Source organism: Calliopsis andreniformis, chromosome 1 (assembly GCF_051401765.1).
Source record: "Calliopsis andreniformis isolate RMS-2024a chromosome 1, iyCalAndr_principal, whole genome shotgun sequence".
In the NCBI taxonomy this organism is placed as follows: domain Eukaryota; kingdom Metazoa; phylum Arthropoda; class Insecta; order Hymenoptera; family Andrenidae; genus Calliopsis; species Calliopsis andreniformis.
Window position 1 is genome coordinate 4,110,270 of NC_135062.1, and position 20,782 is coordinate 4,131,051.

The following is a 20,782-nucleotide window of genomic DNA, read 5'->3' on the forward strand; positions in this document are numbered from 1 at the left end:
ATTTTTTGGGATAAAAATCGTTTTTTCTTCAAACTGGGATGGTTCTGCCATTATTAAAATTGTTGAAAAATTTTACGCTAACTTGTACGTAATAATTCCTGTTTTCTGAATCAACAGAAGTTTTTCATTTTAGATGTCCCAATTTTTACGATCTACAATCGATATTCTACTAAAAGAGACTTTGAAAACAACGAACAACTCAGTCATTTTGTAATATTTTTACTTTTAAGAAATTAAAAAATAAAACTGGAACTTACGTTTATGTTTTCCGAGAAAGACTGAATCTCTCAGTTAACAATTACATTTGAAAAAACTTCCAAAACGTTATTTACTTCTGTTGCCCCTTAAAATTATTTACAATTTTTCATAGTACTTGAAAACAGACAAAGTGTATAAAAGTGTGAATTGTATACATATAATTTATTCGACTACATATATATTTTTGACATTAAACACAGAGTATAGTATAGGTAATAGTTATTGATTTAGAGATGAACCAACTCTGAATTGATGATTTGTATACAAAACGTAGTAAAATTATTTACAAAATGGTTTACATCAGGTATAAAAGATCGTTATTACACAGTGTGTTTCAGATTTAAATGGCCAGTCTTGAGGTGGGAATATAGGATCATAAAATAAACAAATTTTTCACCTGAATGTATGTTCTCAACCGGTTTGTTTAGGTGTATTGACTTCTAAAGTTAGGAATAAATAACATTGAAACAATTTGTCTTCGTGATCGAATTTGTTTTATTTGGTGATAAAGGAGAAAAATTGCTACATTTGTTCAAAGTGACTGCCTCTATCCAGGAGGCAAGCATTACTTATAGAACGAATGACTACCTGATATTGCACGTTCCTGGTTTCTTCACACGCTTGCACTGTTCTTTGTTTTAATGTTGCAATAGTAGTAGGAAGCTGTTCGTACATTTTTTGTAAACACACTATGTAGTAACCTTCAATCCTGAACACAAAGATAGTTCGATGTTATTTATTCCATTCCTAAGTCTTATGACTTTGAAAATCAATATCTTTTAAACGAAGCGTTTACGAGAATACTTCCACAAGAAAAATTTATTTATTTTATGACACTACATTTACATCAAAAGTCTGGGTTAGCTCATTTAAACCTGAAACAACCTGTAGATTAACATCTGAAAGAAAAAATAATTACAAATACTTATGTATTCTGTACATACATATTGGTGATTGTTTTTTACATTTCGTATCATTAACAGTAAATCACTATATGAACAAGCAAACCTCAAAAGCTGGCCTACGGAATAACTTTCAAAAACAAGAATGTTCTTCAACGACAGGTGAACAGGTGACATCGCTAGCCATAAAAGCAAAGTGGAAAAGCTGCCTTAACAAGCATAAGTTTTTACATCCACAGATTGCCCCTACCTCAGGACTGTAGTTTTCAAAGACATGACTTTCGTATTCCTGAATGATCTCAGCGTTTGCTTCATACAATATTGTATACTTTGAACACCAACAACATTCAAACTAATACTGCCCACAATTCGGTAGTCTAATGCTAATATAACTTAACATATACACATAATACTGCACAATTCAACGTTCAAATTAAACATTGTTTATTATATGCACAATAATTGAGGAAAAGTGGCAGAAGCTTATTTCACTGTTCTAAGCCTATGCTGTAAACAAACTCAATCCTTTTCATGGCTTTATTCTCTTTGCGAATCACTATCATTGCCGTATCCAAAAGTATAATTATTACAGTCATTTGGATCATCACCGACTCTTGGGTACTTGGAAATTTGAATTTGACCATAAAACATTTTACTTTTGATCTATAAAAAGTATTTCTTTTTTACTGCTTTTTTTAAGTTACACATAGAAGTACACATCATTTATTGTACACATCGTGCAGTGTATAGTAGCCTAATTGTACATAATTAATTTCTCTTGCAATATTCGAATTTTTTACTTTTCCTAAATTAAAACAAAGCTGGACAAGTGGAAATTCGAGTAATAATGTGACACAGTATTACTTTTGAGAAAAATAAATCATATAGTAACGTTAAAGTGTTAATAAAAAAGTTTCAGTGTCATAAAATATCAAATATAATAATATGAACACAATTGGTTTCGTTTTACAATAATTAGATACCTATATAAATTGCACTCTCTAGACCTGAACAATTATTATTGGTTCGCAATCGGTAGATATAACAAACAATGAATACACAGTTCATTCTTAGAATGCGAACTGATTCATAATACTTTTATAATAGATATTGTATAATGTCCCATATTACTACCAATTTGTCATTTTACTTTTCGTCATTATATCAGATTTCAGAACGTAATGTATTAGATCGTCCCATTCCGTAAGCCCTTTTCATAATTTGCATGCTCGGCTTTTAGTAAAAGGATGAAAAGGACTTATGAAACAACGTACTGCTTTAAAACCACACTGATATTTCAAAACTGCAATTGTTACAGAATACGTCACCTTCTTTGTTTCTTTGAAAATTATAGAATAAACTAAAATAAGTTCCATTTATTTGTATGCACATGCAAATATTTTCTATTGCGACCTAAACACAATACGTCCATGAAACCAGAAAGGGAGCAATCACGCACCGACCATCACCGACATCAACTAATATCGATTGTCACCAATCAATCACCAAAATTTTATAAACAGTCACACACCGGTCACCGATTACCATCGACTATCATCACTATCACACTGCGATCACAAAATGGTGGTTGTTATTTGAACGATGAATGTCGCTGCAAATCCATTCTAATACTTTAACATCAGTTTCAATTATAATGCACTCTATTGCTAGTTATGATAAATAGAAATTATAAATCAACTGAAAACAGGCAATAAATGGTTGGTGGCAATTAGTTATTGCAACGTGACCGCAGCTACTTTATGTTAATATTTATAAATATACATTTCTCACATCTTTTACTTAAATATTAAAATTTATGTTATAAAAAAGATATATATGTATAGTAAAGAAAAAGTAAAATATAAAATGATGTTATAACTGTCATTTCTATTTGATATTTGGTCGGTGGCTATCCATCGGTTATGATAGTTGAGCGTAACTGTTTTCTAATACATGTCAACAATTGTCATAGGAAAGTGTTATAATCTTCTTAATACTTAATTATCAGTTAAATACCAAGTAAAGATGTCAGTACTGTATATAAATAAAAACCTTGGTGTCTCATATTTTTACTATCTATTCTGTCTCATATTCCTATCTCTTCCTGTACTCTGTCTGGAAGTTCTCGTTTCATGTTCGTCTGCTTATACATCTAATGCGTAATACGTACAATATTGGCAGACTAATAGGGAAAATTCTTAATCTTATCGAGAACCATCCTCTTCAGCCTGTTGCCCAAATCAATAAGAAACGATGATAGTGATTATCCACAGTGTTAGTCAAACAAGTACTAACTGGTTCAGAAGGTTCTGAAAAGGAGGTCGACACTTGTCATGATGTATTATCAGTTAACGAAATTTTGTGCCTCATGGTATTGTACGAGTATAAAGAACCAAAATAACGTTTCTAAATTGGTAAATATAGTTTCATATTAAGTGTTGAATGTACAAATAAGTTTTATCAGTTTCCAGTACTTACTTCAAACCTACGATATGAATGTAGGTATTCTGTAGGTTTAACAAGACATGTACTTTTCTTTTAAATTTTAAAGTTCAAAATCAAACCTAGTATGTAGTATAGCGAATATTAAATATGCTAAATACGCGTTAAAATTTATTTACATTATAGTTTATTCACTCAACGTATTGTAAATATAGATGTAATAAAACGCAACAAAAGTGTGTAAATTCTTTAAAATCAATCATTTTTCTAGCTTTTAAATAAACTAAATTTTTATTACTTTGATTTAAGAATGTGAAATTCAGAATTAACCAGTACCTAGTGAGGTGGGGTCTAAAGTATTTAAACGAAAGTTTAAAGCAAATGACATTATAATTTGAATGCATATTGGAATTTGTGATCAGTATCTAGTGATCGGACCTACCTATATTGTAGTAATACTATTGAAATAATTCTAAAATTGACGAAAGAAACTTCCTACATCTTTAATGATGATTTAACGCACTTTTAACATTCAGTCTACAATAAGTAAAAGTTGGAAACGTATTTTTGATAGGTTACAACAAAATTCCAAAAATGATTAGTTGTTACACAAACTGTACATGATATATTTAATAACAATAGGTCGTCTATTCTGGATTAATGATCGAGTCAGGAGATCCAATAAAATTATTATCTTAATTATTATCATTTAATTTTCCATGAATAAAGTTACGATGATTAAAGTCTGTCCGTTTGGCGCTATTTGTCCATCAAGAGCGTGTTCAACACAATTCGACAGTCAATTTATTTTAATGTCGATCATTATAGCTACGAAGTAGGATTCCCTATACACGTCTGACGTTGCAGCCAGACGCTGAATAATGAAAAAACTAGAGATTCCGATTCTGTACTTGTATTCACCTACTGGTGAAATTAAAATATCCATGTTTGAATCCGTGTAGCGTTTAGTAAACGGGTACACGGGTATCGAAATACACGGACTGTACTACACCGATACTCGGATTGGGATCTACGCAGGCATACGGTTCCTGAAATACACGAGTATGCGGACTTGGAACTATATACAATATACATGGGTAGATATACGTGTATCGTATATATTTTATAATCTTTTCCATAAAATAAGTCTATCTGTAAGTCGGTGCAAGGCATACTAAGTGGGGAATTTCTCATATCTTCATAAAAAATCTGTCCTGTTTAAATTTTTATTAAACAATATATATGGTAAATTATCTTCAACTTTTTTATATGTTTTCATTATGTGTTCAACTACTTATAATATTTCTCTTATGTAAAATTCTATTACACATTTCTCCTCTACTCCTTCTCGGTCGTCATGTCTTATTTTTGCCATTTGGAATGATTTAAAAAAGAAATAATCGGATGATTGTCTTGAAATTTTTACTGTATATTGAGAAAGTAATTGTTATTGTCTTACCAAGAAACAAGAAGTGATTCCTTTTGTACTATTTGTTTTTATTAAGAAAAATATTTTTTACACATTTTGTAACCCTTAACCTCTTCATTGAAAATGATTCTACGTAGTAATCCTTTATGAACTATCCTTAGCTCTTTTACGGAAAACATTTCAATAAATATTATATTATGTTTTCTGACTTTTTAAAAACGCGACTACGAGGTCCTATCTCAAAAATAATAATTTCCATATCATTTCCAACATTGTTCAAATAATTTTCTAATCACATAAAAATTTATTTAAAAAGATCAATTGATCTCAAATAAAATAAATCTTGAAGTACGTAAATACGCTAAAAACTTTTCAAGCATTACCCCTTCTATACGAAGACGGATAAAAATCGTTACATTCAGAGTTCTCTTCTTTTTTTAAACAAATATTCCAGTTTCAACTAAATCTCAGACATTGGGGGAAAAATTGGTCCATTCGGCGTATAATGAACATCGGATAAATGGACTTAAATATTCGAGTATTTTATTATACATTGATAATTACACAAAATGGAATATCAATACGTTAATACATATTTAATATCGAATATTGCAATATATGTGTATCCATGTATTTCGAATTTCGATGCACAGTACACGTATATCGACTTGTGTACATAATGCCGGATCCGTAAAACAGTGTATTTCAGGACCTGTCTACCCGTGCATTTCAAGATCCATGTACCTGCGTAGATCCGGATCCCAGTACGTGTAGTACAGTCCGTGTATTTCGATACCCGTGTACCTGTCTACTAAACCCTACACGGATTCAAACACGGATATTTCATTTTCACGTATACACGTGTATAGAAAATATACGTAAAATAGGAATCTCTAGGAGAAAACTTAGAAAACAAATGCGGTAGATCACGTGTATGTTAAAAACTGTCGTGTGCGTTTGGACATACCATCAAACATATGTAGGGGACTTAAGTACCTGAAAGCGGATAACTTGAGCAGATATTACTTGAGCAGTTTGTCCGTTCGTTTAATCGTGGGCGGTTGATCCACGCGGACGAAACGCAAATGTGGCGCTGACCTACATGGAAAAAGAATAGTGCCACAATAGCCAAAGACTTTGGCCGTACGACTTAAGTTGCTCGAGTAGATGTAGCAAATCACAGCAGCATAAACACTCAAGCCGTTTTGATTTGACAGTAATAAGTCATATCTACGGCGTTTTTGTTCAGTAGTATTTGAACGGTTAACATTTTTTGAAGAGTAAGATGAGATTTAACGTAGCCGAAGGTAAGATTTAACATAGCCGAAAAATATGACCCTGCTGGCTTAATACGACTCCAACTATTGTAACTTGCCTGTGTCAGACCGGCTGCAGACGACCGTTTTTTTGCCGTAGCGCGTTCTAGTAATAATGACAATTCGCAATTTTCAATTCTGGGAAACAAGAAAAGACTTACGAACGCGGTAACTTGGCGACATATTTTTGTATTGTCAAAAGAACGTAGATCTTGTTTCGCCGCTTTGCGTGAATTTGTCGCTACAACTTACCGCAAACGTGCCGCCAAGTTGCCGCGTTCGTATGCCTTTCCTTGTCTCCCACAACTGAAAATTGGAAATTGTCCTTTGTGCTACAACGCACTATGATGGCAAAATATGCTCGTCTGCAACGGGCCCAAGCAGTATTGGCACAATTTTTTCCGTGTAATGACACAAGGAAGAAAAAAGAACTATGTACAGAAAGACACATGTGACCTACAGTGGAAAAATTCATTTATAAATAATATAAACTTATAAACGCATATTTCTTAATTCTTTAATTGCTAAATTGTAAAACTTTCTTAAATACAATTATGCCAGATTCGAACCTACCATTAACTGTACATATACGTTTTTGTTTGTACACATACAATATTAATAAAAGTACATCTAAGTAAAGGTAAGAAAATAAATTCAAAACAAAGTTTCCCAATATGTATGAAATGAAAAAATTCAAACTAAACTTTCTACATTGCTACCCGTCTTATCATCCCAGAGTATAGAAGTCTTCTCACGATCATAGGACACTACATCATAGTTTTCGACGGTAAATTATAATCCCACGAGTATATTTAGAGATTAAAAGCGAAAAGAACAACTCAGAAAAAAGAAACTATCGATCAAACCTTGAATTCGAAATGTCAGACCGGAAATGGGCTGCTTCAGTCGACCAGTGGTGGCGACAGGAAAAAAGTTGAAGCGCTGTAATAGTCACGGGGTGAGACGCTGTAACTTGATGCCGAAGCTTGACGCGTGCCTGAAGAATCCAGGAACAGTTCCTTTCCCAGAGATACTTTACACGCCACTCGCCTTCCTGTGTGTCCTCGCGGCGCTTTTTATCATCGCATTAATTTTCGCAGCAGGAACGCGTCGCGGTGAAACACCACTTCACGTCGCGCCATTTTCCAACTTTTTACGCCGGCGCATGTCGCAGTCGAGTTACAGCGTCGTAACTACACGTCGACGTGATCCAGGATACACACGGACTTTTCAAATTTATTCGCCGGCTTGCGTTAATTTATGATATTCTGACCTCGAAAAATCTTATCATGAAACTTCTGACTTTTAATGGATTTTGTTGAAATGTGTCGATTACTTTCAAATTGTTTTACTGCTATCTTCACTAGTGTTGTAATTAATTCGATCAAGAAGGTAATATCTCAACAGAAGCTTTAAATATTTTATTCGTAACTTTAAAATTGTTTTACGGGAAATGTAGTATGGTCAATTCAAGGGTGTAAATATTATTATCTCTTAACCTTGTATATTTCATGATTTATAATTATTTTTTACACATATAAATTTGATTATATTTCAAGTCTTTCTTAGAACTTTTCAGGTGCGTTAACCTGATCATATTATACAAGTACCATAAATAGAAACAACTCTAGGTGACAGTAAACAGTATGCATGAGTTTAATAGTAAATAGTAATACTAAATAGTATTTACTATTAGAGTTGTGTTTCTTTTCAGCCCATTGTACGATATTATATGTGTAGGTATTATATCATAGGAAATTATATTTCATATAAATAATTATTACTCGCTTGTATTAATCTATAGGTATATTTATACGTATTAATAACGAATGTAGTTGTTCTATAGATTATTTACAAATGTAAAAGTTATATTAATATTTATAACAAGTTTTTCTATCCTTCATTTACAAGAGCAGATATTGACTGAAAAAATAGAATCCTAAATAAAAGAAACAGACAAATCTTGTTTCAATAAATGTTCTTAAACTTCTGGAGATTACGGTCCTAACTTTTAACAATTTTTTCGGAGATTACATGTATATCCGAGAAACATAGTAATTTTTAAATGTTCTGCATTGCTACTTTTTGCAAAAAATTACATGAATGCATTCAAAATTTTCAACTTTATATTAAATAATGCAACTAATAATTATAAACTTTATCTTACATTTACTAAACAATAAATATTAGTCAATAGAATATAAATATTTTCTTGTGACAGAATGACGTTAACAAACTCTGTGAAAAAAGTCAATAATTAGCAGAATATTTGGTATAAACTAATCCGAGTCCTTAGTTGATAATTTCATAAAGCCATTATACATCACAAATAATATTACTACGCTCCAAACATAAAAACTTCTTAAAATTTGCACGACATAGGTACTGCGTTCCGCTGGCAAAGTGAACCCCGAAATCAATAGATCTGTATTGTTGCCGAGACTCATCTTGTCAGCAAAGCACTATACCTACATGCAGGGATGGTATTCAGTATTGAAACCGAATTTTTTTGTGGGTTCGGGAATTTATTTATTTTGATAGCGAATTAAATAAAAAATATAGATAAAATACGGTTCTTGATATTAAGTAATTAAATTAGAACCAAAATAAATTTTCGGTACTCTTCTCTCATTCAGCACTATCAAATTTATTTTGGGTTTCTATGTGAGATCAAAATTATTATCAGGGATGATATTCGGTTCCTAAGGACTGTTTATAATAGGAGTCCAATTGAAGAACTTTTGTCTATGAGGGTCTTAACACATGTTGAGGACTTTTCCAAACAAACACAACTTTGCTAAGCAACCGAATTCTTTTGGTCAACGAACTCTTTCAATGTGTTTGTTTCGTCGAAAAGCACGAGCTACTCTTCACTTCAGAATATAGTGCTAACTTTAAGGTGTTATTACCAAAAAACGAAAGCAGATCGAACACTATGTTATAAGACACTTTGTGATCCAATTAAGGTATCCTACCACCTCCTAGGATATTGAAATGTATGCAGGTTACACCTCGTATGTAAAGGACTGTATTTTATCAATACCTTTTATTTAATTTAATATCAAAATAAGCAAATTCTTGGACACCAAAAAAAATTCGGTTTCAGGAACAAATGATGTCTATTTCGAGGATATTTATAAAACTGAAATTTAATTGGATTATCTTTTATGAGGCCAATTAAAAAACTGAAAAACATTTCGGTTTTTAAAATGAGACCGCTCTGTAAAACCAATGAATAAGGTTTTTTAAAACGATATCATAAAGGAAGACTGAATTTGAACGTCAGATATAAGATATTTTTAGGGTTTGTGGACCAAGAGTTTACATTGCAATTATTATGCTTAGATAACTACCTAATACTTATTAAATAAAAAATGTTTCCAGAAATCATTTATTGACGCCATTAAAGAATATGTATAAGTACTACTACTTGTAATACATATTTACTAATCAAATGAATGGAATTATTCTTTCTTTTTTATAATGTATTGGATGTTAACCTACGCAGTGTTAACATTTCTGTATAATATGTAAATTTTAATATAATTATATACATCTATATGTTTCATTTAAAAAAAAATAAAACGTTACGAACTAGAAACTCAAAGATGATTCTGTAGAATAAACGACATATCCAATATCAAATGTATAAATTCTTTCTGTTATGCAGTAATCTTTATGAAAAATTAATACTGCACACTTCTTGCAATCTTGTAATCTGGTAGTAACTAATAACACTAATTAAATATACGTCCAATGATCAAAGCTAGTTGGGCGTACTCTTTTATATTAAGCAATGAAATCAAATAATATGTAGGTACGTATTATTTTTTATAGAAATGATCAAATGTAACACCAAATTTTAAATGATGGCCTTTGTATTATGTTGACAATCAACAATGAATTAACATGATTTTGTAGATGTTCAGAGTGATTGTTCGTAACGAAGTATTTACACACATAATAGAGTGGAAGACATAATGGAACAAGTCTGCTTTCCTTTATATTATAGTCTTTCCAAATATTATCTTCCAAATTACCACAAATTTTTTCAAACTATTAAGAACAGAGCAAGCAACAATTTCCAAAATCGGTCATACTAAAATCATCCATTTATATTATTTAAGAAACCGATATCTGTTTGATTTAACTGTAACAATGATACTAGAACACATATTACTCTACTAATCAAAGTACAATAATTATCAAAATTTCTTTAAAATGAAATCCTACTAAAAGACAATCTTCACAAAGAGAATATAGAAAACCTTAATAAGTTTTCGAAATAATTCAGATTAATATTCAAATTATTCTAAAATAGTTTACAGTCGCTAATGATTCAAAAGTTGATGCGACTTAAAACACAAGAAATAAATGATTTAAATAAACCATAAAATAGAAATAGAGTTATCTATTATTTCTATCAGTTTTCATTGAAGTTTTAAATTAGAATGTTTGCCTTTGCGGACACTATGTGCTCGAAAAGTCTTGCACCCTCCTTTTATATACTCTACGTAATTCCTTCTGGCAAGTGGCTAGAATGGTACAATGAACGGCCATCAATATGTGGGCGCCTAATAATTTTCCCTTATAAAGACAGAAACTGGTCATAGCGGGTCGATAACCAGTGTTTAACGACGTTCCAGGGCCGATGTATCAAAATGAGTGGTCGCTCGGGGCGAAGTCACGGCGAGAAGAGGAAGAAAACGAAAGAGGAGCGGCAAAGAGCAGCCAGTGGGGTTTTCGTTTCACGGCATTCCGATGTGGGTGGTGGAGATGTGGCAATGCCATAAAAAAATAGGAAAAACCACCGCCACCGCAGAAACTTTCGACTTGGAAAGCAATTTTCTCTAGCCGCGCTGGTCCGCGAGTTTTCCTCTGAGAAAAATGTAGGTGGGAAAACATTCCTGCTTCTTTGTACAGAAGAAAAAGGATAGGCCAACTTTTTATTACATACGAAAATTTATTACACTCCTCTACTATAATCGATGAGCAACAAAACCACGGTGACTATTCTTTTTCTCTTTTATATGATCAAGTACTTACAGTTTTTTATCCTCAAATATTTTTACGAAAAATAATTACTTTAATGTTCACGTCGTTATAATATTTGTTTGTGCGCGCAATTATAACTGTCACTTGAAATTAGAGCAAATGTAAAATATATGTGTGTATTTGTAGCAAATTTTTGTTTCTTCTAACAAGTTAGAATTTTAAAATGCTTATATTGTGCTTTTTTTACAACAAGAAATAACTGTTATCTGGGGAAGAGGTAATTTGCACTTTGTATAACTATGTAGGTTTATTCATTTGTTTACTATTATTTATATTAAATGTAAAGATATTGCTAATTCTATGTTAGGTTTACAAAAAATTTTTAATCTAGTAGATTTCATACTACATATTCTCCTTTAAAAGTATGAAACGAAATTTAAACGAATTTAACTTAATTATAAATTAGTTTAATCGAAATTTAAATTTTTGATAAACCTGAAATTTGATAATAAAAATGCGTTAGATTTGAAATAGCAGAAATATATGTTGGTTCATCCCTGGATTCCTGGTTAGCCACTGCAACACCGATTGTTAAGCATACTTTTCATCACCCTTACTCTTTTTTTTCGCGAATACCAAAAACAGTATGCGAACAGATACGCGAAAAAACGATTTTTAGAAAATTTAATTTCCATACTATTCGCGAACACTTTGCAAACGTTGCTGGTATAGATGCATCTGTAGAAATGCGAAGAACCAATACTCTGCTGTTTTACTGGAATCGCTATAATATCTCACCTTCAACTATACATGTCACACTTATCAAGAAAGCTGTTACAATTGAAGAGATATGTATGCACGCGACAACTATCTATGTATTTTGTCATAGCTCGCAAGGCACACCCAGTCATAAAATTATTCATTAGATTCTTTATATAAGGATCATATTCACACAGTTACAAAAATATTACCTTACATCAACAAGATGCAAGGTCCTTGGTAAGAAATTGATTTCTTTGAGATTCTTTTCTAAGGAAACTACACGGTAAATTATTGTGAGTCTTTCCGTATGGTTTTATTGTATGTCCAAGTAGTTATATTTTTTAGAGAAAGTTCTATTACAAATTTTAACAAAGTGATACATTGTTCAGAATAAAATTGACTATTTAAGGTTAATATGTCGTCATTTTTACAAATATTTCACTTGATTCATTATTTTTCATCAAAGGATAACTACATATGTATCTGTATACAGCATGTCCCAGTAAAAATTACCATCTTGATTATCTTTTAACCTGTAACAGTAACAGAAAAATTTTGTAAAAATAATATATTGATATTAAAGGGGCCATCATATGGTCACGTCCACTCCTTTGTAGACGGAGTCGCAAGAAGACACGTAAAGGTCACTTTTGTTTTTCTAAATGGCATCCTACATTCCCCTGTTTAGTATCTCAAAATAGCCCTCAGGACGAATACAAATACATATAACACAATGAATAATAAATGAACTCACTTTCTTTAGATGTAATGTTTGAAATAACACACGGTATAATAAATCCTGGTTGCGCTTGTACAACATGCTCATCAATGTTTTTCATAAGAAGTAAGTGTAAATGTGTCTTCAAACGTGTCATAAAGCACTCGCATAACTAGCAACACATGTACAGCATTACATTAATACCAATGGATCACATTTCGAACATTACATCTAAAGAAAATCAATTTATTTATTATTCATAATGTCTGTTGCATGATCTTGAATGACCTTGTGCTATATGTATTTGTATTTGTCTTGAGAACTAGATGATAAACAGAAAAATGTAGGATGCCATTTAGGAAAACAAAAGTGACCTTCATATGTCTTTAGCGACTCTACCTACAAAGAAGTGGACATGACCCCTTTAATATTAAACAATTTTTATTTAAAAAATTTGTCTATTACTTCTACAGTTTAAAAGATAATGAAGCTGATTATTTTTGCTGGGACACACTTTTTATAAAATAAAAAGTAATCTTGCTTCTTGCTAAGGTTTATAGGGCTATTATCTGAATGTTTAAAACGCCAAATGTCCCAGTAGGTGAACAATCCAAAAATACACGCACCGATACTTGAATTACGGAGTTCCAGTTGCTGAACATACCCATTATTTTATGATGGTATTTTTTATTTTTATTTACATTAGAATTTAAATTTAAAATCAAATAAAATTAGGGTTAATGTCCGCGGTTCAGGTACCGCGGTCATAGTTGGCTGCTAGGATATTTACCTTCCATAGTCGAACGCCTGTCGTTGCCTACCCATTCACTGCAAGATTCAATTTCAGTCTACGTTTCATTAAAATTTATTCTTAAGTCCGAAATAAATTGGAATACAATCACTGGAAACAGGCGACCATAACATGCTTTCTTTTTCTACACCACGAGATAAAAAAAGGAGGAATGTTGTTGTCGTCGCCTGTTTCCAGCGATTGTATTCCAGTTTAGTCTAACGCAACTATAGACTTCACCAGAATATTCGACAAAGCTCTATCTCATGGTACATTTAGACCAAACGAACGAATGTTTGTTGTTCTCCTACCGTCACCAAAATTCAATTATTATGAATTACTAAAATCGAGAATTGAATGAAAGAACACTGGTATCTCTCGAATTTTGTTAAAGTAGGGGAAGGACGAGCATTAGCTCGCTTGGTTTAAACACACCATCAGGTACTTACTATAGATAACTATGTCTAACATTTGAAATCCACTCACTTGTGAGACTCTTTCAAAGCGATACATTTTTCAAGAATAATTGAAGAAATTAATTACATAGCATAAAGGTTACAGAGTACAATTTCCTTAGTATAGCAAAGCTAGTCTCTCTTTATACGTAAAAATGATACGAAAAAACAACCACCCTCGTTTCTGCCTTTAACCAGCTACGTTTTTTCTGTCCTTTCTCACCCTCATTTATTTCACTTCTGTTTGCCATAAACTACCTTTTCCTACAGTTACCATTTACTCAAGAAACGCTTGACATTCTCATTGGAGCTTTTTGTTCCTTATGGAACCGTCGTCCCCTTGACTCTCAGTCCGAAATTTCGCTCGCACGCTGCGCCTTCACGTTCAATTCCGTGCGTTTTATCGCCGCGCCGCCGTTTGATCGCCTGCCTCGTGGCCAGCAACTGGCTTGAGCGGTTCCCCGCGAGAGCTTTCTGGCGTGGCAATTTGGCCTTTTCATTTGTCGAAAGCGCGAAAGGAGAATTATGAGGTTCCAACTTTACAAACGTGTAGGGTGCAAAAAGAGATAAGTATACGTATTCATACTAGTGGAAAGTTGAAAGAAACTGGCGCAGTAGTTTACCTTGTTCTTGGAAATCAAGGATAAATTTTTTCTTTTTAATTTATTCTGCTTAATAAGGATATAGAATGGAATCATGTGCAAATGATTAACATGTTTTTCTATGAAGAAATGTTATGCGCAGGCGATAAAATGTATATTCTTCCGTCCCTCTTATATCTAAATATTTTCTTTTTGTCATCTATTATACTGTGCTAAAGGAAATAAAGCCATAAAATATTGAAATTTTCTTTAATTTGTAGTATTTAAAATTTGAATACGTTATCAAATTTTTTGTATTCTCGTAGACATTCTTCGTTATCAACTACTGAATTGAGATAAAAACTGGCACCTTTCTTAATATAGAAATATACTGAATCTATTGAACTGAATAGTATTAACTGAATAATATCGGGTTTATTAAGTAATGTACCTACAATTTTATTTTTATTAGTGAAATGATGAAAACGTAAAGTAAGGTTTATTAAATTATATTATTGTCGAAACTCAACACGAACTTTCTACCAATTCAATATAACATATGAAACGATAAATTGCAATTTGATATTTATCTAGAAAGTCCTATATTTGCTTAATAAAGAATTAAACAAATGAAAATATTTAATTTACGGAATATCAGTTACATTTCATATTGTACACTACCACACACTAATTTAATTTACCTAAGTATTGGAAAATTTTAATACAAATTTCTGATAAATAGATTATCGTACTTTCATATCAGATTGACAAAGTAATATTGCTGTCGACAAAAAGTATTAATTAACAATAATACTGTATCCGAAACATTAGCCACTAATGAGTGCTAATAAGTGCTGAAAAGTATTTAATTATTGATTTTTCTTGTAATCGTCGATTCATTAGGAACTGATATTTGATATTAATCTTCAATATAATCAATCATTTTCTTTTCATTAGATTCTGGAGAGAGAAGATTTATTGACTGTGTTTAAATTTTAATCTTCGAAAGTGTTTTTAAATATCTCATATTATAATTTTCAGAAGACGCAATTTACAAGTAGAAAACTTACAGTAAGAAATCTGAAATTGTTCGCATCGATCTCTAGATGCTATCAATTCATAATTCAGGAAAAACAAAGTGCTGAAGAATGTGGATGAGAACATGATCACCTTGACGAAAGAATATCAAAAATTTACAAGGAAGTATTTAGTAACAGGTGAAAGAATTTCTATAATGAACGTGATCTTAAAATTTTAGTTTTTACGATCGTTATAATTTCATTTTTAAGATGAAGAAATGTGGAGTTTTCTGGATACTAATAAAGAATGTTATAATTTCAAACTAAAAATAGAAAAAAAAGCAATTATTTAATAGAGGAAATAAAATCTGTCGAATCAGGTTATAATCAACTAAACAAACCTAAAGAGTAAAAAGACATTTTACTCATAATAAAACAATTTTCCTATTTTACTCTCAAAATATCTTTACTATTTCTCAAAAGAAGAAGCAATAACAAAATCATGTTTATGAAAACTAACGTTCTTATTGTCCTTGCCTCCGTACAATACACTTTCTAATTGTAAGTTGATCCCTTGAAAGTGATACCACTTTACATATTATTTTCAGTGAACAGAATATAATAAAATGTAAGACAAAGACAACGGCAAACTTCGTTCACTTTTATGTTATTTAATAATATTAGATCAACAAATTTCAGAAATATTGACAATAGATATAGATTACAGTCGTACGATTCGTCGAACACGTTGAAATAGAATGTAAGAAGCACGTGTTAGCAGATGGACGCGTTTAATCGAGTGGTGCAGAAACTGGAAAAGGCTAACCGGCTAACTGCAGTTTCCGCAGGTCCTGGTGTTTGGGCCTAAGTTTAGATTTAGGTTTAGATTTAAGCACATTCGCTATCGTGCCTGAAGCAATACCGTATTGATTGTGGGGTGGCCGAGCCTTCGAACACATTACATGATTAAACCGCTCCAATGGCATAGCAACCGGCCTTGCAGCACTTACCTTATTAAAATATCCACCACCCTCACCGCGCCCTTTTAACAAAACAAGGGTGATTCAAAAAATGACAATTTATGAAGGAGTGAAGAATGTCCTGTAAAATTTAACATTTTTAAAAAAAAATGGGGACATTCCTTGTCCTTTCTATTGCATATTTCATTAAAAACTGTAGGTGTTGAACACATTTTGTTAGAATATTACATAGTGAAAACAAAGTAATAATGTGAATTAATTGGAACTTATACATTTCATAAACAAGTAAATTTGATCAAATATTGTCTATTAATAATTTTGTTTTTGATGTTTGAAATTCTTGACTTCACTGTGATAACACAAAATGTGTTACGCATTTTAGAGTAAGCTCCATTTGTATGTTCGATACTTGCGTTTAATTACAATCATGGAAAAGAAATTATAAATAAAACGATTTAAAAATTTAAGAATTTTGATAAGAAATTTGTTTTGATTCTTTATAGCAGTAATCAATTTGCCTACATACAGATTGCATCATAAATTTGAAAGTATTTTATTAAATATTTTAATGTTTCACAAATCTTGATATTTTAATAATTAGTATAATTTAGTATTATACTTCAAGATAAGACACATAAAGTGCTTCAGTATATAGGTATTATAATGTACATAATAGAAGATAAAAAAGTTTCTAAACAATTTAATGTACTCCAAATATAAACTGCAAATTTATAAATAGTACACTTCCTTTCATGTAAAATGAACTTTAACTGATATAGAGTTGCATAACCGACTTCCAATTAACATAGAATGTGAAACTAAACTAATACCTACCCCATTTTGCATAAAATAAATATGGACAATATTCTACGTATAAACAACAAATAACAATGATTGAAAAAATCCAAAGCACTTACATTATTAACATCATGCACCATGCATCATCGATTCAAATACTGTTTCACACCACCTTCGATTTCGATGATTTTTTGATATATTATTAAGTTCATTATTCTGAGCAACTTTTTCCTATACATATAATAGGCGGTCGGCGTTAATTTCCGAGATATTTGCAAACAACTATTGCTACTACTACTTTGAATTCTTATTGTACGATGCGTCACTATGCGACGCGACGGTCGCTTTTCTGTTGTTTCTAGAAATATAGTACGGGCCCAATAACTAATATTATAGGAGGTGGACTATTTAGTTTTAATGATTTAGCATTGTTTTCGAAATCTTTACTTAGTGAAATAAGTTGGCCCAGTGGACAAACTCAAAAAAATCCTCCAGGCGACCCAACACCTTATAAGAACCCAGTGAGTTTAAGTTGATCCAGTGGACAAAGATAACCTACATCTAACTATCTTGCACACTATGTTTCGAGAATCGTTTAGTGCGCGTTACTCTTTTCCACTGGGTCAACATAGACCCATCGGGTCTTTATAAGGTATTGGATCGCCTGGAAGACTTTTTTTGGACTTGTCCACTGGGTCAACTTACTCACACCATCACCGATTTCGATTTTTGCTTATAACTGTAAAACCAAGGTCGACCATCTATTATATGTATAGGAAAAATATGTCGTGCTCTATAATATATCCAAAGATCATCGAAATCGGCGGTGGTGTGACTCATTTGCAGATTCACCAAACTTTACTTACTGTTAGATTTTACTTACACGTTCGTAAAAAATTGAATAAAATTGACTGTCATACCTCTATACTTATATTGATAATCTATATGAATCGATAATATTTACTAATATGTTATGTTTTAGAAGAATGTTATGATCTTCATTTATTGCGATAAATGACAGATTAAATCACATATTTACTACTGACACACGTATTACATTGATAAATCCATATATAGGTACATACTTCTCTTTAATTTGGTATAAGTAACTTGCATTGCAGCGACGAAGTCAATTCTTTACTATATGTGTACCGTCACATTTATTAAGTCATTTAACTCTACCATTGAATTAAATTATAATCATTCACTCGCAAAACTAAAATTTAGCTTTAAAAGATTATCGTTGTACGATCAAGAAAAACGAATATACCGAAGTAGACGTAAAAATAACCAAACAGTGGCCCAAATATGACAAACGTATGTTCTCAAAGTGGGCGTTAATCTTATCGATTATTTGGATCGAGAGTTCTTATCGAGAAGCAGACACTATTCGCGTAATGCAGCACAAAAATTGTAACCTAGCCCGATATTACAAGAACTCACGCTAGCGATTAAATTGTCGGCTACACCTCGTTATCTCAAGATGTCTTTAAAACTCCAAGGAGATAATTGCAACATGCTTTTTTCGACTACCGCCTCATTTATGTAAAGCTCATTATCCATGAAAAATCTGATTTTTACCGATTAATTTTCATTCAATAATTACTTTTACAATTTTAATAATTTACGAAGACCAGTGAAAGTATCTTCTAACTATAGCCAAACATATTTATAATCCTAACACCACAGAAAATTTGTACTTAGTTCTATGACTTCGACTGCAGAATTCTGAATGTGTTCTTGCTGAACTATGTATAGATTCAAGGGTACGGAAATGCTAATGCAAATGAATTACATGTAATATTATAAAATACTTACAATTAAATATTTAAGGCGTTTAGGATACGTTATGTTTGAAATTATTAACGTTTAGGTTTTCGTTCACTATACATTATTCCCTTCGATGATTTTCATTTCTCTGCACATTTTGTAATTATATTTTATGAAATATTATGTCTCTATATGTTTCTTGAATTTACATAGAATACACATAAGTATTTATGTATCTCATAGACAATGTATACATTTTTAATTAATTTAAATATTAAGTACTTTGCAAATCTTTGCAATTGTATTGTTTCATATGCTGATAGTTTAATTAGTCAAGTGTTTAAAATTTTCGATTATAATTTTGGAAAAAATAATTTTCATAATGTAAACTGTAACTGCAGATTATAGTTTACACTGAACAAACAATATTAGGATTGCAGAAAAGTTACTAATATAATTTTTTTAAATTATGCATATTAGTGAGTCCCTCGTATTATGAATGTGTTTTCTCGCATCTTTAAACGAGCAGTAACAATCTCTATATGTTGCTAAACCATATTGTTATTTTTATATACAACGTATCGGCACCTAATCCTATACCGGTACAAACACAAATCTAAAAACATACAAATATTCAAACTTGAAAATAAACCACAGTTGTTCAAAACAACTTTCAAAAATGGAAATAATCTCACTGTCATCATAAAAAATGAAATATTTTCTTATAACAAATACCTATTATTTCATTCCTTCAACTATCTTGTCTGCTAGGTCGCACATCAGTTTACAATGAAACTAAAATTTATAATTTCTAAGACGTTTATGGCAAGAGATTACCGTAATTATTAACGTTTACTTTTTACTGTTACATAATAACGTATGTACCTCCTTATTCATCAAGCATTCAAAATCTCTGCAATTCCGCATCACTTCAATCCCTTTTCCTCCCAGTTCCGAACGTAACATGCTGATCGACCAATAGGATCGCGCGATCGCAGGGTACCGCGGATTACGGTATGCAAAAACGTTGACATAGTCCTTACCTTCGAGGTTCTTGTTCCTAGCAAGCAGAGCTAACAGGACGTCCTGGTTAGGCGCAGCCTCTGCTAGGTCGGCGGCGTCCTGATGCGAGGGTGGTAACGAGGGTCCTAAGGACGGTATGGTGCTTGCTGGTGGTCGGGGCATCATCACCGGGGCCGAGCCCAACGGCGGCAAAGGCAGTCCCCCAGGTGTATGGTGAAGCGGATTGTGCGCCGGCGGACCGCTACTTGGTAGCGTCGGCAGCGTCGCGACCGGCTGCACTGCTGCCGACATCGACAGATCGACACCACCCAACAGTACCGGACGACACCCTCCTGAAGCTGGCCCGCTGCTCACCGCCGGGAGGATTCCGCCACCCCCCGGCAGTGGTGCGTACGGCAAGTATAGCTCCAGTATAAGACCAAGAAGCGGCACTCACGGAAATATTAACTGCCGCCGAGTATTTGCCTTCTCAGCTGACAAAATCAATTTTTCAAAGATGTCTCTTCTCGGATACAGAATTACGATTCACGATTCGATGAATTGT

The 20,782-nt window shown here is 32.2% G+C and overlaps 1 protein-coding gene across 1 annotated transcript in view; it reads right to left on the bottom strand.

Annotated features, from left to right (window-relative positions):
- Positions 1 to 20,529, bottom strand: part of Lim3 (Lim3 homeobox protein) — a 110,150-nt gene extending 89,621 nt beyond the window's left edge. Inside the window, exon 1 of the mRNA XM_076376349.1 lies at positions 20,259 to 20,529. Within this exon, the coding sequence (XP_076232464.1) occupies positions 20,259 to 20,529 (271 nt within the window). The remainder of the gene's footprint in view (positions 1 to 20,258) is intronic.
- Positions 20,530 to 20,782: the final 253 nt, after the last annotated feature.